We start from the raw sequence: 23,212 nt of genomic DNA on the forward strand, positions 1-23,212 counted from the left end.
TTTTTCTTTTGTCTTCTTAATTTAATAGCTACGCTCTTGTCGGTAGAGTAACCGCCACTTCGCAGGTCTTTGTTCAGCTGTTTGGTTCCTTATACGACACGACCGCACTTTCTCCTTCACCTGATGAAAATTGTGAATCTTGGCTTTACCTACTCTGCGTCGTCTTGCTTCTACTTTACCTTCCAGTAGGTTTAAAATGTCAACCGGCACGATGGAATAAGCTTTTATCTTCGTGGAATCCTGCAAAACAAACGTCGGTGTTAGGATGAATGTTCGGAGGGACGGTAAATCATTATTTGGCAAACTATTCATTTATTATTTTCGTCATTTGGCAAAACCAGTAAACCACGTTTGTCAAATCAACGTTTGGCAAAAATCGTTTAATAAAATGCAGCTCAGGTTAACTTGGTTAAGAAATAGGTTAGGTAAGGTTAGAACTGAGACCCTAAGAAAAACTAACTTCTGCCAGTAAAGTTGGTGGTATGGTTTAGAACAGCGACCCTAAGAAAAACAAACTGCTGCAGTACAGTAGGTTAGGTTAGGTTAGAATTACGACCAATGGAAAAACTAATTACTGTCAGTACCTATAGTTGGTTAGGTTAGGTTAGGTTAGAACTGCGACCTTAAGGAAAGCGAAACAAAAACGAGCCACGAGAACCAAATCCTACCAATTTTAAACACGTTATGTAAATAGTTTGTCAAATAATCATTTAAAAATGATGTTTTGTAAAATAACTAGTTTGAAAAATGAGTTGCTTGGGTAATGAACATTTTTTAATTGATGATTTATCAAATGATGATTTGTGATATAAAGTGGTTGTGACACGTCGTTTGTGAATTGATCATTTGTAAACGTTGTTTGCCACCGGCCACTGTACTGTTGATAAATGAAAAATAGATGAATGAATGAATGAATATTTGAATGAATATTTATTCACAGAACATATGGTACATATACATAAGGTAGGTACAGTATTATTAGCGATCCGTAATATGTTCGGCCATCAGGCATGTGAAAATTAGAGATTGAAGACAGAACAGTAGATTAAAGTGTCAAAATAGCATAGAATTGCCGTCATCATTTAAATTTAACAGCAACCATACATGTCAAGTATATTTGGAATACAATTGGGTAGAACTTAATTTTAATTGTAATATTATTATATTTTTATCATTATACTCATCATTACAAAATTCTAAATTTTATGTATTTAAATGTCAATCAAAACTTATAGCTAAAAATTCATCAATGCTGTAAAAGCAGGCATTACATAAGATTTGTATAGTTTCGCCTAAATTCGGTATTGGATAATGTTTTATATGTAGCAGGATTTTATTATAAATTTTATATATAGTATGCATTTTCCTTAGAACCAACCTATGTTTAGGTAGTACTAATTGGTATCGTCTATGGGGTCTATTTGTTGGCTTGTCTGCCGAGAGGAACAGCTCAGTATTGAGTTTTACAAATATAGCGGCCTCGTATATGTAGAGACAGGGGTTAAGTTTAATAAATAGAGTTTTACATGTTTCTCGATACCCAATCCGCCTATCGTTCTGACGCATTTTTTTTGTGCTACAAAAGCCCGGTCTACATTAACAGAGTTTCCCCACATAAGTATGCCGTATCTCAAAACTGATTGAATGTAGCCGTGATAGGCCATTAGAGCTGTTTTTTCCGATACAGTTTGTTTAATTCGCCACAATGCAAATACGAATTTACCAATCTTTTTACATACTCCTTCAACATGTTCCTTCCAGTTACAATGACAGTCTAGAGTTATATTTGAGATGTTATATTTGAGAGTTATATATGAGATGAGACGAGATAAGAAGTGATGAGATGAAAACGAGACCAGACAAGGCGAGACGAGAAAAAACAAGGCGAGACGAGACGAGACAAGCCGAGACAAGACAAGGCAAGATAAAATGAGATACTTATTTATTGTTTAAACGTGTGTAACTACCCAACCCACCGAAGAAACTAGGTACTCAATTTTAAAACTTAACCACAGATTTCCGGTTGGGGACTGACATCGGCGGACGGTAGCGCTTCTCCGGTGCTGTGGACGGCGGAACTGCCGTATGTCGATGTTGAAAAGTGCATCGCAGAAGTGCCCTATGCGTTCAGACCGTACATCACCAGTGACAAGTTCTGTGCTGGCATCAAGAACGGCAAGTTCTCTTTTTACAAGCTTTTATTCAACGTTCAGTGTATGTTTGAAAAGGTCAAATCTTGCAAGTTTTTGACGCCCTTTCCGTAGTTGAGTTAACTTCTTTTTAATAATATTTTTTTCACTTGTAATAATAATAGATATGCACGTATTCTTGGTGCAACACGGCAAGCGCCGTATTAATCAAAACGGATATATATACTTATGAATAATTACTACATGAAAACTAGGGGGTTAGGTATAATCTTGGCATATACTACGGGTGGTCACCGTGGAGGGGAGGGGGTAAAAAATTGTGAAATGAAGGATCACGTAGTATGGCTTCATAGTATGGCTACGTACTATGGTATAGTGTATAGTATGGTTATGGTATAGTATGGCTTCGTTTCCTTACAATATGCCTTCTCTCGCAGGTACTGGGGTGTGCCGAGGAGACAGCGGCGGGGGGCCGGCTTTCCCCAGCGTGGAGCGAGGCGTCCAGCGCTACTACCTGCGCGGCGTGGTCGCTCCTGCACCGTACGACCTTGTGCATAAATGCAACGTCGACACGTTCACCATCCTTACCCACATCCAGCACCACGCCGCGTTTATTAAGGAACACGTACTTTTTTAAACAATTCTTAAGGGATAGCTGAATAGTACAAAATGTGGTAATACTATGTATTGATGACTAGCAATAGTATAAATTGTACAAAATATGTAATTAATTAGTCCTTTGGTTCGATTTAAAAAAATAGGGTAATGATTTTAGACCACGCTCGTCTAGGCCACAATAGAACCGATGGTAGATTTATTTTTGACATTGATAAAAAGTGCTTGTTATAGCCTCAATTTAATAAAGACATTTGACTTTCACTTTGACTGAATGCCGAAGATATAGCCGGTTAAAGTTTTATGTGACGTCACACTTTAGTGCACTTTTTAGTAAGGAGTGTCACCACGGTCCCCCACTACCGAACTTTGACGCTTATTTTTCATTTTTTGTTATTAGAAAAGATACGTGTTCAATATTTTTTGAAGTCTAACTGACAAACTAAGGGCCTGTTTCACCACTTGTTGACTAACTTTAAGTGTCAGATAAAAGTGATGCCGTGTTTGTTTATTCGGACAAAACAAACAGAGACGGCATCACTGATATCCGTCACTTAAAGTTAGTCGACAAGTGGTGAAACAGGCCCTAAATGAAATATTATTATTTTTACCCTATTCTTATTCTATTAGTTAAGCTATTTTTATTAATAATAATTAATTAGTTTTAAATATTGTGTTTCTAATTAATTATAATTATTATTATGTATGTTAGTCTTTAAGGTATTTATTGTACCTATGGGCCGTGATGCCTGAAATAAATGGTTTATTATTATTATATTAAGAGAAGAGCTGACGTTAGCTCAAAATACCATCGTGAGCAGCACCTATCTGTTTTTGATCAAAATGTGGCAAATCATTTTATAAATCAAATTATATAACAAGTGATATATATTGTTATTGCATAATATTTGTTGTAATTTTAACGCCTGAATATTAATGCTAAAATATAAGTATTTTTTGTACAACTTGCGTTTTATTTGATTAGTTTAATCAGTTTTTCAAACAGCAGTTCGTTTTACATAAGAGTTCTAACCTAACCTACTTTCCCGGCAGAAATTCATTTTATGTGAATAGGTAGTAACACTAGAATAATATTTTTATTCTAACTGTGCATTAGGTAACACAAACATATCAAATCGATGGCAGCAAAGTAAAAGAAGACATCTACAAAATAGCTATTTTACAGGAGAGCGTATTTAGTCAAAAATAATGACTACTTTGAGATTAATGGACTGATTACCATGAAATTTTCTATGATGCATTAAAATAATGTTCTTTGGTGATTGTTCAACAGATTTTATTTCTATAACATTATTTTAATGAAAAATTGTAGATGTCTTTTTTTACTTTGAAAGAGCTTAAACGTAGAGGAAGACATCTGCCTGATATCCGTTTATGCGTTGTAATGAAACAAACGCCTTTTCCGTTATAAAAAACGAATAAGCTAAGGTAAGAATCTCCGGTAAAACTTAGAGGAGTGTTTAGAGATAATCTAAACAACATGCAACGAGTAGTTATTCACCCTTTTTTTGATAAAATTTTGTAGATGTCTTTATTTACTTTGCATTAATCATTTTATTCATATTATTAAATGAGTTATCTACCACTCAACCTCATCGCTGTCTATCATATAAATTCATTTATTTCGTTAAAAACCCCCAAAATATGTGTTAAATAAAAAAATATTTTTTTGTTTTATTTTTGTTAACTCATAATTGTTTTTACGTACTCAAAAACTAATTTATTTTTTATAGTTTTACACTAATAAATTAAATAAATCAACAGTAGGTACAAGTAATAAAATTACGTACAAAATATATCCCAAAACAAAACAATATAAACTGTAAAAATAAAACAGTACTTATGTACTATTAGTATAAACAATATAATGCTATAATGAATGTGGATAATACCAAAATTGTCATCAATGGCCACATGGATCAGAGGCCCGTCATCGTTAGTGGAAATCTTCTTGATGTTGTTTCGGAGTACACATACCTCGGCCTGATTTTGCAGTTAAGGTACCAACACATGCTAGTTACTAGCACGAAAGCATGCTACTATTCAGCAAATGCTACTTACTATCATGTGTGCATATGGACGTGCTACTATTATAATAATAATAATCCCAGCCTATATACGTCCCACTGCTGGGCACAGGCCTACTCACAGAATGAGAGGGCTTGGGCTGTAGTTCCCACGCGGGCCCAGTGCGGATTGGGAACTTCACACACACCATTGAATCGCTTCGCAGGTTTGTGCAGGTTTCCTCACTATTTTTTCCTTCACCGTAAAGCTCGTGGTAAATTTCAAATGTAATTTCGCACATGAATTCCGAAAAACTCAGAGGTGCGTGCCGGGGTTTGAACCCACGATCCTCTGCTTGAGAGGCCATATGATAGGTCAAACCACTCGGCCACCACGGCTTGCTACTATTAAGCATGCTTTTTCTGTGTCATACAGGTACAGCAGGTACTAGCATGCTTATTAGCATGCTAATAACGAGCATAATGTAACAGTAGCCTTAGGTAGAACACAACTTTGAGAAGGAGGCCAAGAGAAGGATTCAGCTGGGCTGGGCAGCATTCAGAAAATTATGTCGAGTTTTTTCGTCAATTATACCGTAATGTCTGAAAACGAAAGTTTTTAACCAGTAAGTCCTACCCGTCATGACATACGGAGCTGAAACGCGGCTCTGCCAGCTATGGAACGAGCTAAGCTCAGAGTTTTTCTGAAGGATAAAATCCGCAACGAGACTATCCGACACAGAACTAAGGTCATCGACATAGTTCATAGAATTAACAACTTGAAGTGGCAGTGGGCTGGGTCATATCTGTTGAAGCACCGACAACCGCTGAAGATATTGAGTGGAGACCGCGTCTCGGCTAACGTAGTCCAAGACGCCCTCCGTTCAGGTAGAGGGACGATCTGCGAAAGGCTGGTGGTAAAAGCTGGATGTGTCTAGCCGAAGACAGGGCGCAATGGCGGTCTATGGGGGAGGCCTATGTCCGGACTGCTATTGGCTGATGATGAATAGTATAATCGATATTCTACTCCTTCTATACCTATTAGGAAAAAAAACAGTTTGCTCGTCATCATCAGTCAAAATCTGTTCAGACGTGTCGTTTCCAAAAAGCGGTAAGCTGCAAGCAATAGAAACTTAAGTACTTACTTAGGTTAAGAATTTTAATTCATTTGTTGTCTAAATAAAAAAAACAAACAAGTGTATGAAACCAATGTTAAGTAATATATCTATTTGTTTAAATATTTTCAGAAAAAACAAATAATTTCCTCATAGAAATTAGAAATAATAAATTTGTAGATTGAGACATATGCAAAAAGTATGACGTATAAACGGACAAGTGGCATGTGACTTTATTGACGTCACAAGCACCCTGTCAAAGCTCCGAAGTAAAAGCGGATAAATTCAAATGTCCGTTTCTACTGCGATGTTTTTTCAAAAGCTAGTGTAGATGTTTTCTTTTACGTGCCAAATTTTCTTCATTATTTTGAAATTTGAAATATTTTTTTAACAGACTTATAGATATGGTTGAAATAAGTTATTTTTTGTAAAAAAAGCATTTTTGAAAAAATGTAGATGTCCGTATCTACTTTGCTGCCATCGAAATGTTCATTATCAAAAATATGAATTAAACTTAAAGTATAATTATTAGGTACTATGTTAAATGTTTTAATAGTAGAACAGATGATCGTTATATAAAGTTATGATTGAATATGTTACATATTTTTATAGGCATCGTTACGCACCAAGCTAACGTTGCTAATTAGGAAAATGACGTCATTCCATATCCATTCTATACACTACCTACTTACTTTATGCGAAAATGGCTTTTTACCTATATATAATGGGTTTTTTACCTATATTTATATTGCTGGCTAAGCACCAGCAGATGTTCCTGCACTCCAATTTCTGGCCAGAGGGCGTGGTCTTCCGTTGCTTTAGGGAAGCAAGGATAAAAATCCTGATATAACTATTTTTTTTATTCAATATAACAAATTCATGAATTTCTATCCTACAATATTGTGTACAATAAATACTATTTTTTTTATATAATTATAATTTTAATTTTACAGCGCATTGCTTTTACTGTAATGCTGTAACTCTTTATTGGCAAATAAATTAATATTTTAAACATTTTTGCATAAATGTAGGTCCTGTTTTTTATCCTACAAATGTATAATTAATTGTACCCTCCCTTAACTTATAAACCGCCCCAAAAACTTCCGTATTCCTTGACGCAATAACTGTGAAAAGAATTGAAGTTAGTTAATCGAATCTAGATGTTCTTTGGGGCCGGAAGGTTCTCGAATGGAGACCGCGGATCGGCAAGTGCAGCGTAGGACGTCCACCAATTGGATGAACGAATGACCTAGTTAAAGGTCGCGGGTTCACGGTGGATGCAGGCCGCTTCCAACCGAAGTAACTGGAAGTCTACGGGGGAGGCCTATGTCCAACAGCGGACGTCCTACGGCTGATATGATGATGATGGACGGTGGTCCTGTATGCAACACTATTAGGATAAATATACTGAGCGGCAGAAAATCTGGCCCACAAATGTATGCAGTAATATAGGTAATTTTGTATGCAGAGTGGGTCAAATTTTCTGCTGCTGAGTATATTCTGCGAGATTGGGAGATGTGACTGGCCGACCTTGACTGTTCTAACAGACCGCTCAGATATACCGTTAGTTTGTGGAGTTTATGGGATACTGAAGTATAGTAAAACGACCGTTCGGATTCACTGTACGTTTATTACTGGATCAAGGTGGGTAAAACAGTAATACACATCACTCCTCCAACATTATTCTGGAAACCTGACAACAAACGAAATAATATTTACAGTAGGTACTACACTAATGAATTATACAATCTTTACTTATAATTAACTTTCTTGGACCTGGGTCTCAAAACAGGAGGATTATAGTCTGACCGATTATCACCCCGAGACAGCGGAGCCGCCGGCGGCTGAGGCAGCTCAGCGCGCGCGGGACTCTCGGCGGGCGTGCGTGTCCCGCCCGGGTTAGATGTCGTTCGGACCACCTCCTCCCCCCTAACATCCTGATCCGCGCACTCATAAAAGTCATTGTCGGACACATCTTGAGCTTCTTCATTATTATCATTTAGATTAATATGTGTGTCCGACATTGACGTTGACAATGGTGTTGAGCACGTGGTTACATTAGACGCTTGTTGGTGCACCTGCGCAGGCGACGGTGGCGCCGGTGGTGGTGATGAGGGAGGGGGGCGGGGCACGGGCGGCGGCGCGGCCGGCCGCGCTGACTCATCAATGAGCGACCGCCCGGAGTATCGCAACAGCTGATCGACGTGCCGAATGCACAAGCCTACACCTTGAACGTCCACAGTAAACATTCTATTTCCTTTTTCACTTGTTATTTTACCTACCCGCCATACAGGCTTTTGCGCAATAAAACAGCGGGCCCAGACAGTCTGACCGATATAAAATTTACGAGATCCCGATAACTTTGTCGGCCCAGAATTACAATTATCTACACTACTGGGTGAAATTAAATCGAGTTTAGTGCGCAACTCCCTGCCTAGCATTAATTTCGCAGGCGTTTCGTTTGTACTACAGTGGACGCTGTTGCGGTACTCAAACAAAAAACTTAACAATTGCTCATTGATGCGTTCCGATGATAAGTTACTGTCTCGTGTCATAATACATTTAATCATTTTCTTGCAAATTTTTACTGAATTTTCACATTGGCCATTACTGCAAGGGTGATATATGGGTGAATTAAGATATTTAATACCGTTAACTGCACAAAAACGTCTAAACTCTTCACTATTAATTTTGGGGTCATTGTCCGATACTAAAGTTTTAGGTAACCCAAACATAGAAAATAAATATTTTAATTTTACAATGAGTGATTTAGTTGAGATTTCCTTACACATCTGTAAACATTCCAGCCATTTACTGAATGCGTCTACGACGACCAGATATACCCTCTGCCCCACCTGCATATAGTCGATGTGCACGCGCTGCCAGGGCCCGGCGGGGCGCGGCCAGGGCGCGGGCGGCGCGCGCGGCGGCGCCGGCCGCAGCGCGCTGCACGTCGTGCAGCTCAGCACTACGCGTTCGATGTCCGAATCTAAGTTCGGCCACCATAATTTTCCGCGAGCCACGCCTTTTGTTTTTACGATGCCTAAGTGTCCTCGGTGCAGCTCTTCTAACAATCTAGCCCGATACACAACAGGGATTACGACTCGATGCCCTCGAAGAATGCAACCGTCTTCGATTTCTAGGTCGGTTTTGCATCTAAAATACGGTTGCACATTTTTACATTTTATTTTACGCGGCCATCCGTTCCGTACATATTTCATAACCGTTCGCATGACGGGGTCTGAGGCAGTTGCTTTCTTTATATCATCAAACGATATCGGCAAAATATCGTCGTCCAAAAAGTTTAAAAACGAGCTACCTTTAACTATACTATCTAATTCTATCGGTTCGCTAGCAGCTAACGGCGCCCTAGAAAAATAATCCGCTACAATATTTTTATCGCTACTTATATAATTAATTGTATAATTGTAAGCAGATAAATAGATCGCATAGCGTTGTAAACGCGACGCTGCCATGACTGAAACACCGTTTTTTTTTCCGAATATGGCTAATAGTGGTCTATGGTCAGTCCTTAGCACAAATGGCTCGCTCCGCCCGTATAGGTATTGATGGAAATGTTTGACCCCGAACACTATAGCGGCAGCCTCCTTATGAACTTGACTATAGTTCTTCTCGCTGGCGGCAAGCGACCTAGACGCGAAGGCGAGCGGCCGCTCCTGGCCCTCGGGCCCTTGCGCCAGCACGGCGCCTAGCCCCGCAGGCCCGGCGTCCACGCTCAGCACCAGCCGTGCGTTCGGCTCAAAGTGTGTCAAAACGCGTTCCGATGCCAGTTCACTCTTGATTGCCGTAAACGCTTTCTCCTGGTCATTGCCCCATTTCCATGTCGCATCAACTCTAAGGAGTTCATGTAGCGGGCATAAAATACTAGACGCTCTCGGAATAAAATTCCTATAATAATTAATAATACCTAAGAACCTTTTTACCTCTAAAACGTTGCTGGGTCGCGGGGAATCGATAATAGCCTCCACCTTTTTAGGGCAAGTTCTTAAGCCGTCTTTATCTATAACGTATCCTAAATAAGTTACGCTCGGTTTAAAAAATTCGCATTTTTCCTTTTGTAATTTCAAACCGGCATCTTTCATTCTAAAAAGTACTTCGCGAAGTCGGAGTAAATGAGTTTTTTTGTCGGGACCGGTGACGCAGACGTCGTCGAGCCAGATACTGACGCCGTCGATGCCCAGCAGCAGCGTCTCCATAGCGCGCTGAAAGATGGCGGGCGCGTTGGCCAGCCCGTACACGAGCCGCGTGTACTTGAACAGCCCGCGCGGCGTGCTGATGGTGGTGAGCTCCTGGGACTCCTCACTCAGCACGAACTGGTTGTACGCGTTGCTCAGGTCTAGCTTAGTGTACCTTTCTCCCCCTCCTAATTTAGCAAAGACTTCTTCGATACGCGGCATAGGGTATTTATCGATAACTAAATCTTTATTTAGCGTTACCGAGTAGTCACCTGCAATTTTTATTTTACCGTTTTCCTTTAAAACCGGTACAATAGGCGTTGCATAATTCGAAAAATTTACCGGAATTAGTATGCCCATGCCTACGAGCCGCTCGAGTTCCTCGTCGACTTTATGTTTGAGGGCAAAGGGTACTGGTCTGGGTTTAAAAAATACTGGCTTAACATTGTCTTTTAGCCTAAGTGTTACTTTAAATTTATTAAATTGGCCCAAGCCTTCACTCCATAAATCTGCATACGAGTCCAATAACAATTTTACTTCGTTTTCATAATGATCACAAATTATTCTATGATTATCCGCCGTAGTGAAAATAAGTCCAAATTTAGTCATAAAATCACGCCCTAATAACGGTGGACCACCGTTACGTATAACGTATATTTTTATCTCTTTCGACGTGTTATTGTATTTTAGATTTGTAATGAAAAATCCTAAGGGCGTTATTTTGTGACCATTGTAAAAACACATTTTAATACTGCAACTATTTAATTGAATATTTCTAAAATAATCGTTATAACATTTATCGGAGATCACGGAAATACTAGACCCGGAATCTAATTCCATTCCTAATTTAACCTCGTTCATCAATACATTCACAGTAATTGGTGCAAAATAGTCGTACCTCAAGTTATATAGTTCACATTCCTCACAATCCTCGCAGGGGGCTGCCGGCTGCTCCTCCTCCACCTGGATGTTGTGGAATCTTAGGCGGCAAACTTTTTTCAAGTGTCCTTTCACTCCGCACTTTTCGCACTTATAACCTTTGTAACGACATTTTTCCGCAATATGATTTTTCATTCCGCACACTGCGCAACGGGTCTCGTCGTCGCGCGTACGCCAGGAGCTGCCCGATGGATGAGCCGCGGCACTGGCGCTGCCGCGGCGAACGCCTCCGCTTCCGGCGCCCGCGCCGCCGCGATAAGGGTATGCCGCGCTTGCCGCTCGGAACACCGGTTCCTCCTTGATAAATACACCGCCACCGTTGCCACTGGCCGCCCCTCCGACCACAATTTGTGCCTGTGCCGCTGCCGCCGTTTGTTCCGCGATCTCAAGTGCTCTCGACAGAGTCAAGGTTGCGGCGTCTTGCTCGAACAATTTACTGCGCTCGGGACCTGCGCCCAGGCCAAGGACAAAACGGTCTTTGAGTACCGTTTCTAGGGCGTTGCCGAGGGAGCAGTAACTTGCCAATCCCCGTAGCCGCGCCGCCCAGTCTCCCAATGACTCGCCTGGACTTCTGGTCGCCCCGTAGAATTTTGCTTTATCCGCGAACGAACACTTCTTTGCTTTAAAGTGGTTATCTAATTCCGCTATGAGTTCTGTGTACGATAACTCGTTAAGTTCGCGCGGGTACACTAAATTACGAGCCAGCCGATACGAGTCATCCGAAAGGTGCGTTATTAACACCGCACTTCTATTTTCATCTTTTATTGAGCTATTTACTTTAAAAAACTGCTCTAATCTGCCTTTGAAAATGGACCATTCTGCGGTTTTATAATCAAAATTGGTAAGGCATCCGATGTACGACATGATTATTTTTCTTGCGTGGGTAGTTTCGCGACGTCGCCAGATGAAGTATAGTAAAACGACCGTTCGGATTCACTGTACGTTTATTACTGGATCAAGGTGGGTAAAACAGTAATACACATCAGATACTCATACTCTTTTATTGGTAATATCATTATTACATGTCATTTTGTTAAATTAATCTAATATATTCTAAGAACTAATTAATTAAATAATTTCAGTAAATAATAGCCGTTGGCTGAAATTTAAGGAACTCATCAAAAGTGTAGAATGTGTGCTCGACAAGCCAGTTTTTCAGATTATGTAGACGCCCTGTGGCTGATTTGATGATGACGATGATGATGATGAATCGAATCCACTTTCCGCCGAATATTTAATAATGAACTTACAAGTTTCCTCAAAACTGTTGGTCATTGTATTTGTATGTGACATTATGCTATTACAAGGGTTGGAAAAATCACTTCAGTATAATTTCTCAAAGTGACGTTTGTTTTGAAAATATGACATCCTGTATTGTGAATAAATAAATAAATATCACGGGACACTTGACACCAATTGACTTACGTAGTCCCAAAGTAGGCAAAACTTGCGTTTGCGTACATAACGGATAAACCTGTGGGATAAACATAATATATAGATGATAGAAAAATAGCTACTTATTAACACCCAATCTTCAAGAACAAACATTCGTAATTTTTATACAACTCTCTGCCTCGACCGGGAATTGACCCCGGGACCTCAAGTTTTAGTCAGGTTCTCTAACTACTTGGCTATTCAATAGCAATTTGGCACATTACTTCATTGCGAAAAACTCAGAGATGCTCGCCTGGACTAGAACCCACGACCATCTGCTTCAGAGGTCAGAGATCAAACCACTAGAGTACCACGGCTTTACTCTCGTTGCCTTTATAACTTTTTTATCTTTATTTTGATTTAGAAGAACAATAAACTGAGAAAATGTTTACAATTTTATTCGCCATTTTTATCTCCTGGGTTTTTTCGATAATAACTAAAAAAACAAACTACGCTTAATCAACGTATATAAGACGTGAGATAACCTTTTAGTGCCGCTGCTACGATAATACTAATAGGCTGAATTTCTAGAAATACCTAATTAATTAGTTTGTCAGTTACAATATCAAAAAATATCGTAGGTAGAAATATTTTATCTTTCGTCAATTAAACAAAAAAGTATACAATGTGTGACATTCATAAGAACATAAATTTTAATTAACGATAGCTTTAACTATTGAGAACCATTTTATAAAAAAATATAACAATTACCTTTACTTAGAGAGTTATTCATTTTAAAAAAATTCTCAAGCAGCAATGTAATGTACACATTTGACGTTTCAGAGAGGCAGGTAATGTTAGTGTCAGTGTTGTTAGGTTTGTTACCGATACATTGCGTGCCGAATTAATTTGTATGAAAGAATGGTTTTTTTAAACTAGAAATACTAGTTTACGTTCATTACAGTATTTGTAAATGCTGTCCACGATGTTTGTTATCTGTATTGATTGAATGTATGCGATGTCGGACTGAATGTATGGCTGACGATAGTGACAATAAACGTTATAGCTAAAAAGAAGTGATAATTGTTTTAATCACAATACATGGCGCTGTCTTTGACGTATTATAATAACAATGGCAGCTACTTTTAACTTGCCAGAGAAATTGTGCCTTACCGGTGACTCACCGAGTAACTGGCGAAGGTTTAAGCAAGAGTTGAGTATATATTTGATAGCATCTGCTTTAGATGACGGTAAAGACTCCAGAAAAATTGCAATACAACAATTTTGAATTAGAAACTGAGGCTAAATACGAAGAGGTTATAAAAGCCTTCGATGAATACTGCGAACCGAAAAAGAACATTCTTTATTCGAGATTTTTATTCTATTTGCGAAACCAGCAGCCCGGCGAGTCATTCGATCAATTTTACAAGGATATCAAGAGTCTTTCTAGAAACTGCGACTTTGCTGACGCAGATGAGGCGATCCGCGGCCGGATTATTCTCGGGACTACCGATAAAGGTGAACAAGAAAGATTGTTGTGCCTGGGAGATGTAAAACTGGATGAAGCAATAAAGAAACTCCGTCTCTCTGAAATATCAAAGATGCAGACTAAGGCCTTGCACGACAGTCAAAATTGTAACACCACAAGGTAGAATTTATAATAAAATATAGAGGGTGTGGTGGAAAACATGCAAGAAATGTCTCAAACTGTCCTGCAAGAGGTTTGAAGTGCACAAAATGTGGAAAATTTAACCACTTTGCAAAAGTGTGTCGTACAAGGAGTCGCACAGACCAAGTCCAAGTGGTTGAATCGGAAGATCATGATGATCAATTGTATTGTGATACGGTATGTTGTTGGGAGCAGGAATTGTTATTGGAAAATGTGATGAAGTGTGCTTTTAAGCTTGATACTGGTTCAGATGTGAATCTGATTCCAATTTCCTTGTACAATGATATTCAAAACAAAATATCAAGAAAAAGGCAAAACAGCATTAAATTGTGTAAATCCAATGTCAAGCTGAAAGCATACAATGGTTCAAAAATTAAAACATTTGGTACTGTTTTGTTGGAAGCAAAATTAAACTCTTGTTGGATTTCAGTGTAACAAGTTCTGGATACGAGCCAACATTGGGAAAGGATTCATGTTTGTTATTAGGTATTATTGAGAGAAAATTTGTAAACAATGTTGAGAATGATTTAGGCAAGCAATCTATAATTAAAAAGTATAAAGATGTATTTGCAGGTTCAGGAAAATTTCCAAAAAAGTGTAGAATTTTACTGAAAGATAACTCTGTTCCAGTATCAAAACCTCCGCACATAGTTCCCTTAAAACTAAAAGAGGAATTGAAAAAAGAGCTGGACAGACACTAAAAAAAAAGAACAGACTTGCTCCTTTTTTGAAGTGGGTTAAAAATGACTGGTCAACGTAAAGTAGAATGACTTACCTACACTACTACTACTACTATATACACACACACACACACGCACACACACACACACACACACACCGTCGTCCCTTTCCACCCTGTATACTTATAAGTACACTTTTTACTAAGAAAGGACGTCACGGGACGGGACCCCACTCGTGAACGCGCTTCATCTTTGACATAATTCGTTTTATCGACAAAAGAACAAATACGCGTCCAATATTTCCTTTTGATCTAAAACTAACTGACGGACTGAAATTTAGTCTATTTTTGTACTCTGTAATACAATACACATCCTTCAAGTTTTCGTCAAATCGATTCGGACGGCTACTGAAATTCGAATATCGAAGTTCATGTGATACCGTCCCTCTGACGCTTATACTATTTAATACGAGTTTCGGAGTAGGCCTTTTGGTCTGGTCGTGGCTCTAGTGCATATCGAAATAGTTATTTGTGCAACAAGAGAGCAAAGTTGTTTTTTGTTGCGAGTGTTGATTTTGAATCCCGAGTAAGCGAAGGATTCTATAATTGAATCACGAGCGTTAGCGAGTGATTCTAGGTTAGAATCCTGAGATCAGCAAGGGATTGAAATACACGAGATGCAAAAAAACTTTGGTCTCGTGTGACACATACAATTTTTCACCTCAGCAGCGAGAACATAATTTAAATGTAACATAAGAATAAAACCAAATATACCTACCTGTTTACAAAACAAACACATTTTTTTTAAATAGAATCCGATTATTATCAAATATAATAATTACATTTAAAAACCATAAAAAGAGTCCAGTAGCTACAATACAAATGGCATACTCATAACATGCAATCTTAACTTCTTGTACTAATGTCACACTTATTTTTATTACTGCAAAAAGCCTCATCTCGGGGTAATTGAAAAAGTTGAACAATTAAACCTTTAAATACGATTTTTATTAAGATTTCTATTACATAAACATAAATAGATTTGTTAAAAAAACATTCAATTTAACAAATAATAATTATACTGTAGAGGCAGTATACGGAATTTTTTTATAAAAAAAAACAAGAGAAGCGGCTTTCGTGCAACGAGGTTGCATACTTTATTAAAAGATCGGGAAAATTTACATTTTGGTAATATTTCGATATATTTTTAATACCAAAAATTTAATTTAAGTTTGTAATCGTCAAATTTGATCCTATCTCTTGCTTTTTTCGAGTTGAAGTGAAATGACAGATCAAAGTAAAGTTCAAATATTTGGAATTCAGTGAGTAGCAAGATAAACACAGAGAAGAGAGAAAGAAATTGACAAATACAACAAAACACACAATTGATAATTTTCCTACACGGTCAGGCTCATGAGCGTTTTGTCCGCCCGTTCCAGTGTGTTATGAATATTGATGCATACGAACGATGGCCCGTTTCTAAGTATACTCGTATAAGGATTAATACTTCACTTCAAAGAGAAACTACTTGTATCAGAAGTTGACGCAAATAGTTATCGTGTGCATCAATATTCATAACACACTGGAACAGGCGGGCAAAACGCTCAAGAGCCTTACCCACACATAATAAAAAATCGGTCAAGTGCGAGTGCGAGCAACTCGCGCATGAAGGGTTCCGCACCTCCGTACAATGTTTTAAAAACAAATAGTTCAGTAATAATTTTTGTAAAAAATTCTAATACAAGCTTTATTGCTGGCGGTACTATTTTATATATATGTCGTAAGATAGGACTTAGAGAGCCGGGATCCGACCGTAACATGATCAATGTGGGCATAACAAGTGGGATTCGGGCAGAGAATGAAACTATTTTGAAGAACTAACAAAAGTCCACTAATTGTGGTCAAGATAAAACCAAAACAATACGACACTCGTTCACTGAAATCTTAGAAATGCAACTATCATAACGATTCACAATAACTTAAGGAAAAGCCTAGCTAAATAATAAAGAAACGCGTAACAGTTCCTGAGACTGTCGACTCGGGCCCGACTTCTTTTACAAATTGACAATTGACGATCGCTTTTCCCGCGTCCAGATCTCAGGCTCTGTCAAGCGCGCCACGCATGGCAACACTGGCGTTTCGTAAGTGCTATAATACCAATCCTAAATAAACCACACATAGTAATGACCATACAAGGACCATACTCATAATTCTACATATAGGTATATATGTGTCGTATGATAGGACTTAGAGAGCCGGGATGCGACCCTGACATGATCAATGTGGGCATAACAAGTGGGATTCGGGCACTTACTGCCAAAAGCCACAAGGCCGATTTTTCACAAATGAGAAACGCCGGAAATAGATCTGTTTGCGTCACAGGCAGCACACGTCGTGTCAAAATATTGCTCAATAGATCAGAACGACAAACAGGCAGCGATTTGCGATGCACTAAGTCAACCATGGACCTTCGAGTTGGCATGGATCTTCCCACCACCATGTTTAATTCCCAGGGTTCTTCATCACCTGAACCAAGCCAAGGGAACATACTTAATAGTAGTCCCCAAATCGAAAAGAGTTTTTTGGAGAGCAGACTTGAAGAGTCGAGCCATGAGCCCCCCACATACAATATGGAACCTTCCAGAAGTCTTGCTAGACCTGTCGACCGGGAGTCCACCCGCCAAGGTGAGGGAGATGACTCTGGACGTTTGGAGATGTGGGGGTGGTCTGGGAATTTAACATACTGGTCACCTGAGCAGAAATCTTTGCTCTTATCAAGTTGGCGACCATCGACTTTAAAGACGTACAAAGTCGCATGGAACAGATGGTGCCGTTGGGCTCATGATAATGACTTAAACATTTCATCACCTACGGGATCCTCTTTAGCCCGTTTTTTTATCGGACCTTCACCAAAAAGAGGGCTTAGCTTATAGTACCATTCTAGTACACAAATCAGTAGTCTCGTCACTTTGCGATGCCGATAAATCAGAGGCCCTAAGTTCCCACAAGCTGGTCAAACAGGTACTTAAAGCTATCGCCTTACAGAAACCAAAAGAGCCAAAGCCTCCAATATGGGATGTTGCTAATCTAGTACTCTTCTTATCAAGTCGACAGTTTCTACAGGACAACCTATATGAAGTCGCAAGGCATACTGCTGCTCTATTGCTTATATGCTCGGGGCGAAGGGTACATGATCTCACATTGTTATGTATTGACTCCGACCATATGACTGATATAGGCAGTCACATCATTTTGTGGCCAAGATTCGGATCAAAGACAGATTCGTCAGACACTAGACAATCTGGTTGGAAACTTCTTCCAAATACTCAGTGTAATCAAGCAGATCCGATTTATTGGATAAAGCAAGTAATTGAAATTTCTCGACAACGACGAGAGGTTTGCAAGAGTTCAAAACTCTTCCTCACCGTAATTGGTAAGCCAAGAGAAGCTTCCCGTACTATCATAGCGGGACGGGTTAAATCATTGCTACGTGAAGCTGGTATTGAGGCAACCCCTGGTAGTGTTCGAGCTGCAGTAGTTTCTAGAAATTGAATCGATAATTTTCCCCTAGATTCTATTTTGCAACAAGGAAATTGGCGGTCAGAAGACACTTTTAGACGATTTTACCGTCGAGAAATTTCTTGCGCTGATCATCATAATGTAAACAATTTGAGTAATTGGTTTGAAAGTGTATAATTTTCGTTTGTCACCCAATGCCCAATGGGATACTTAATCTTTATGATTGGTTATCTGGAGTCTTTTTGTATTTTTTATTTCAACTCCAAATTTGTTACTTTTACGGGTATCCCGTGAAACCATATCGAAAATACAAACTGAGACATGGATGCACAGAAAAACCAGAAAAAGAGACCAGCGCTAGTGCTGCTGCATAAGTAGCGTAGTAGAAATAAGCAACCTGAGATATGTATGCGTAGGAAAAATTCGTGTCTAAATTCCTGTCCAGCGGTGGTGTAGGGGTTAAAGCACGCAGCACGGATTGCTGAGGACCTGGTTCGATTCCCAGCGCTGGTCTCTTTTTCTGGTTTTTCTGTGCATCCATGTCTCAGTTTGTATTTTCGATATGGTTTCACGGGATACCCGTAAAAGTAACAAATTTGGAGTTGAAATAAAAAATACAAAAAGACTCCAGATAACCAATCATAATTTGATTGCTTAGTAGCGACATCTCTTGTCTGGGTGAGCGGTTGGTTCCGATAGAATGTGACGTCTCTCGTTGAGAGCGAAAAACATAGATGTCGCTAGTGCTGCTGCATAAGTAGCGTAGTAGAAATAAGCAACCTGAGATATGTATGCGTAGGAAAAATTCGTGTCTAAATTCCTGTCCAGCGGTGGTGTAGGGGTTAAAGCACGCAGCACGGATTGCTGAGGACCTGGGTTCGATTCCCAGCGCTGGTCTCTTTTTCTGGTTTTTCTGTGCATCCATGTCTCAGTTTGTATTTTCGATACTTAATCTTTGCAATTGTTTGATTTAACGTACTAAATAAAAAACGATTTATTCAGGTTTTCCATGTGAGATCAAGTTCTTAAATCTTAAATCTGTCATAATAATAATACTTAAGTTATAAAATATGTGATTAAAGCGATTTATTTACTTGATTCATAGTTTGTACTGTCAGACGGTCACCCCGTTTTAACCTACACATATATAGATAGGTACATGGCTTGCTAATCACGTTAGTAAGTGCTGAATGGTTCTAATAGGCGAATATTTCTCTCATCTAGAAGTCACATTGGCGTTTATCCTCCACCGCCAGACGATAACAAACACGTCTCATTATATTGGTAGGCTTCGAATAAGTAAGTATTTAATAAGCGTTTTATTGTAAGGTAAAACGCTGATATTTATATAAATGAATAAGATCAGTCATTAAGATCCTGGACCCTCCTCCTCCTGGATTAAGATCTTGGATTAAGGACCTGTTTTAAGTCTCTACTCGCGCCTATTACAATTACCGACGTAGAAAGATCGTTTAGTTTGTTGAAATGGATATTTACAGAAAAACGCCGTTGCTTGACTGTTCCAAATATAGAACAATTATATGTATTTTGTTATGAAAATCGCGTCAACTACTATTACTGCATGAAATTTTGAATGCTATTTTTATTTTTATCTTATAAGGCTTGGTAGTAAAGCTAAAGTACCCCCTAAATGACTTAAGATAAAATTGTATTATAGTTTGTATACATTTCGCAGAGAGGTAGTTATTCATTAGGCATAATAAGATTTTTTTCAAACTAACCTCTCTGCTTATTTCTCTTCCTGAAATCATTCCCGCACCGAAAACCCCGATGTATGTCTATAATATATATATTGAAAATTATAAAGTTCTGAGCCTGTTAAAAAAAACTGAAAGGTTCACTTTTTATAACAATTTTATATTTCCACGTAGTCTCCGTGAAGGTCAATGCACATAGTCCACCTCGCCTCCAACTTCATTATACCAACAAAAAAAAAATAATCGCTGAGGTCGCTAAAATAAGAGTCTACTGCTCTTGACTCCACTGCTACTGATCTCCATTATTCGTCGAAAATCTTTGTCCTCCCAAGTGTTTTTTGAAGTTTGGAAAGAGAGATAATATTCGGAAGAAACTAAATCCGGCGAGTAAGGGGGATGCAGCAGTACTTTAAATCCACAATCACATATTTAGTGCCATTGATTTCGTCAAACTGTGAACGCGAGCGTTGTTTTGGTGAAACAGTACTTCTTCAGAGCGTTGATCGATAGTTTCTACACCAATCGATTGATCATCGATCGAGCTATTCTTTTACAAGTGAAAATTTAAATAATTATTTTTCACGACACTGCTCGAAAATGTAGCCATAGGTTTTTTTTTTTATTCGACTGGATGGCAAACGAGCAAGTGGGTCTCCTGATGGTAAGAGACCTGATGGTAACCTAAATCCAGTACCCAAAACTGCCTTTACATGTACATTTAACAGCTGGCTCATTTATAACAACCCACCTGGTACACCAGGTCTCCCACTACGTGCCCTGGATTGAGAGCATAGTATGGCCTTAGGAGCTTCAATAAATCTTGTGATAGTTTTTAACCGTTTTTTTTTCACCCTACACCCACCACGGAATTAGGTTTCGGGTCATTACGGCTTCATTTGGTTTCCCCTTTTTATCAATAAATACTCCAGATCTCAAAAGAGCTTAGTGTCAGAATACCTAAATCCCAGAATGCCTAATTGATTTTCTCATACATAACACCGGATTCTTAATATTTCTGTATTTTCAAACGCTAAGTCTCACAATGATCACGCGTTACAACACCTTCATCTCAAAACACCATTATGTTCAAAACAATCAAATAGCAGATTACTTAAAAAGCCCAGTTTCTTTCTGTAGAATTGCGTTATTATCTTCTGTAAGTACATTCAATTTAATTTAATTGAATTCGCGCGTCTCTTGATACTGCGAAATTTTGCCATTCTGAATGAATTTTCAGCTAAAATTATATTGAAGTGTCGACGCATCTACGATTCGTTATTATTCGGAAATGTACATTGAAATATTTGGGCACGTTTTAGGTCAATGTCATTACTACTTTCGATGATTTTAGGGGGAGTCTCTGACCATTTAAATTTATGGTTCTTATGGTTCTTTAAATCCATGGTTCGATTCTACTGACTACTAACTGACTACCTGTAATAGAGTTATTTTTATTCTGCATTTTTTTTAATATGATCACTATTGTGTGTTAATTTTTTTTTTCATACAGATTAAATGTTATTTTGAATGTATGCGATACAATAGGTACAACATGAACAGTACGTTGATAAATGTTCTTATCTAAGAAAGAGGTCAAATAAATGTTTAAAATTATTTAAAGACCCCTGTGCCAAGAGACAGCGATAACACTGCCATGTCCAATATACTGATAAACCTTTGAGGGTCACTAGTAAATTGGTTGATTGTAGTTTTTGCAACTTGATAGTTAAATTACAGAAAACACGTGGAGACTACTGGCGCATTAAAAAATGACAGACACGAAAACAATATAGAATTTTGTGACCACTGTTCACTGTAAGGTTAATCGCTGCATAAAACACTATCAAAATTCAACTAGCCAAAAAACCAGAAATACCAAAATTAGATACTGTCTACATCCGCCATACAAACATTATCGTCCGACAGCCCACGGGCGTCCGATGGTGCCGCCAATATATTGTTGTCGGCTCCAATATCCGTTATCCGATATCCGATCCTATTATATTTCAAATCTGTGAATACAGGTAAGTACATACGTATTTCATACATTTTACTTGCCCCGATATCGTATTGCCGTCCGATACCGATATCGGATCGGATATTGTGTAAACTTTCTAACGTTGTGTTTTCTTCAATGACTCGAACTGCCCGAGATCATTTTGATCTAGCAAATATTTCTATATTTTTGGAGCTAGCTTTCGAAGGTAACTGGAAAGAGGATTGTTTAGATAAGGTTCATCTCCTAAGTACAAGTAAGTACTATTACTACTATAGGTAAACAAATTTTGTAAGGATGTCAGTTCAGGGATTTTTATCATATTTCAGGGGAAATGAATTAATTTCAGACATTGGTGAATAACATTATATTTAACTAGCTTTTGCCCGCGACTTCGTCCGCGTGAAATAATAAATTGGGGAAGTATTTAATTTATGCTATTCTGCCAAATAGCACATAGAAACTTCCACAGTTTACTTAAAAAAAACCTACTTTAATACATTGCTATAAATATAAACTATTTTTTTTTGTTCTTCCATCCATCCATACATCCATGTTCTTTGGTAAAACATAAATATTTTGCGGGTAGCCACATTTTAGCAATACGACGTGTATTCTACCCTACCAACACAAAAGGACTAATTATTATTCTTCATAGTGAACTCTTGACACCTACGTCCTTTATAGGAGGGTAGGATTATAATTAAAACTGCATTTTTACTAAGCATAGCTACACATATTTCCGATAAACATACTTATAGTAAATTTGTTTGGAATTCCTTAAGAACTTTCATCCCCATATTTTCAAGTAAATAGGTCGAAATTTTAAAAGCGCCGGAAAAAAGTGTTTTTTGGGTTCCGTAGCTCAAAAGGAAAAAATGGAACCCTTATAGGATCACTTTGCTGTCCGTCCGTATGTCTGTCTGTCAAGATCCTCTATCTCGTAAACGCGCGGAGTATCGGTATCGAATTGAGATTAAAACCCTAAGCTAAGGTAATTAATTAGTCTCGAAAGCTGTGAAAAAATCAAACTTCTAAGTCAAGGCAATCAAAAGCTACAGTCATTAAAAAGGTGTGTCCATACAAATCGCCTTAACAGAAAAAGTTATAGGGCACTTCCGGCTGTCCTAGAAACTTGTTTTTTTTTGCATAAAGGTAGCTCTTATATGTACCTATAGCACAATAAATAAAAAAAATCTGAAATTTTAATATTTC

General features: G+C 38.4%; 2 protein-coding genes across 3 annotated transcripts in view; both read left to right on the forward strand.

The window, feature by feature from the left end:
* LOC141442694 (transmembrane protease serine 12-like) overlaps window positions 1–23,212 on the forward strand; it is a gene marked incomplete at its 5' end in the record, with an annotated part of 53,432 nt that overhangs the window by 10,247 nt on the left and 19,973 nt on the right. The window contains 2 exon segments of one of the 2 annotated variants that reach the window (XM_074107753.1): window positions 2,016–2,175; window positions 2,588–3,730. Of the exon segments in view, the coding sequence (XP_073963854.1) occupies window positions 2,016–2,175; window positions 2,588–2,787 (360 nt within the window). 2 annotated transcript variants of the gene reach the window in all.
* Window positions 1–23,212, forward strand: part of LOC141442692 (uncharacterized) — a 35,523-nt gene that overhangs the window by 4,618 nt on the left and 7,693 nt on the right. The gene's annotated exons all lie outside the window — the stretch shown is intronic.

This window comes from Choristoneura fumiferana, chromosome 26 (genome assembly GCF_025370935.1).
Source record: "Choristoneura fumiferana chromosome 26, NRCan_CFum_1, whole genome shotgun sequence".
Taxonomy (NCBI): Eukaryota; Metazoa; Arthropoda; class Insecta; order Lepidoptera; family Tortricidae; genus Choristoneura; species Choristoneura fumiferana.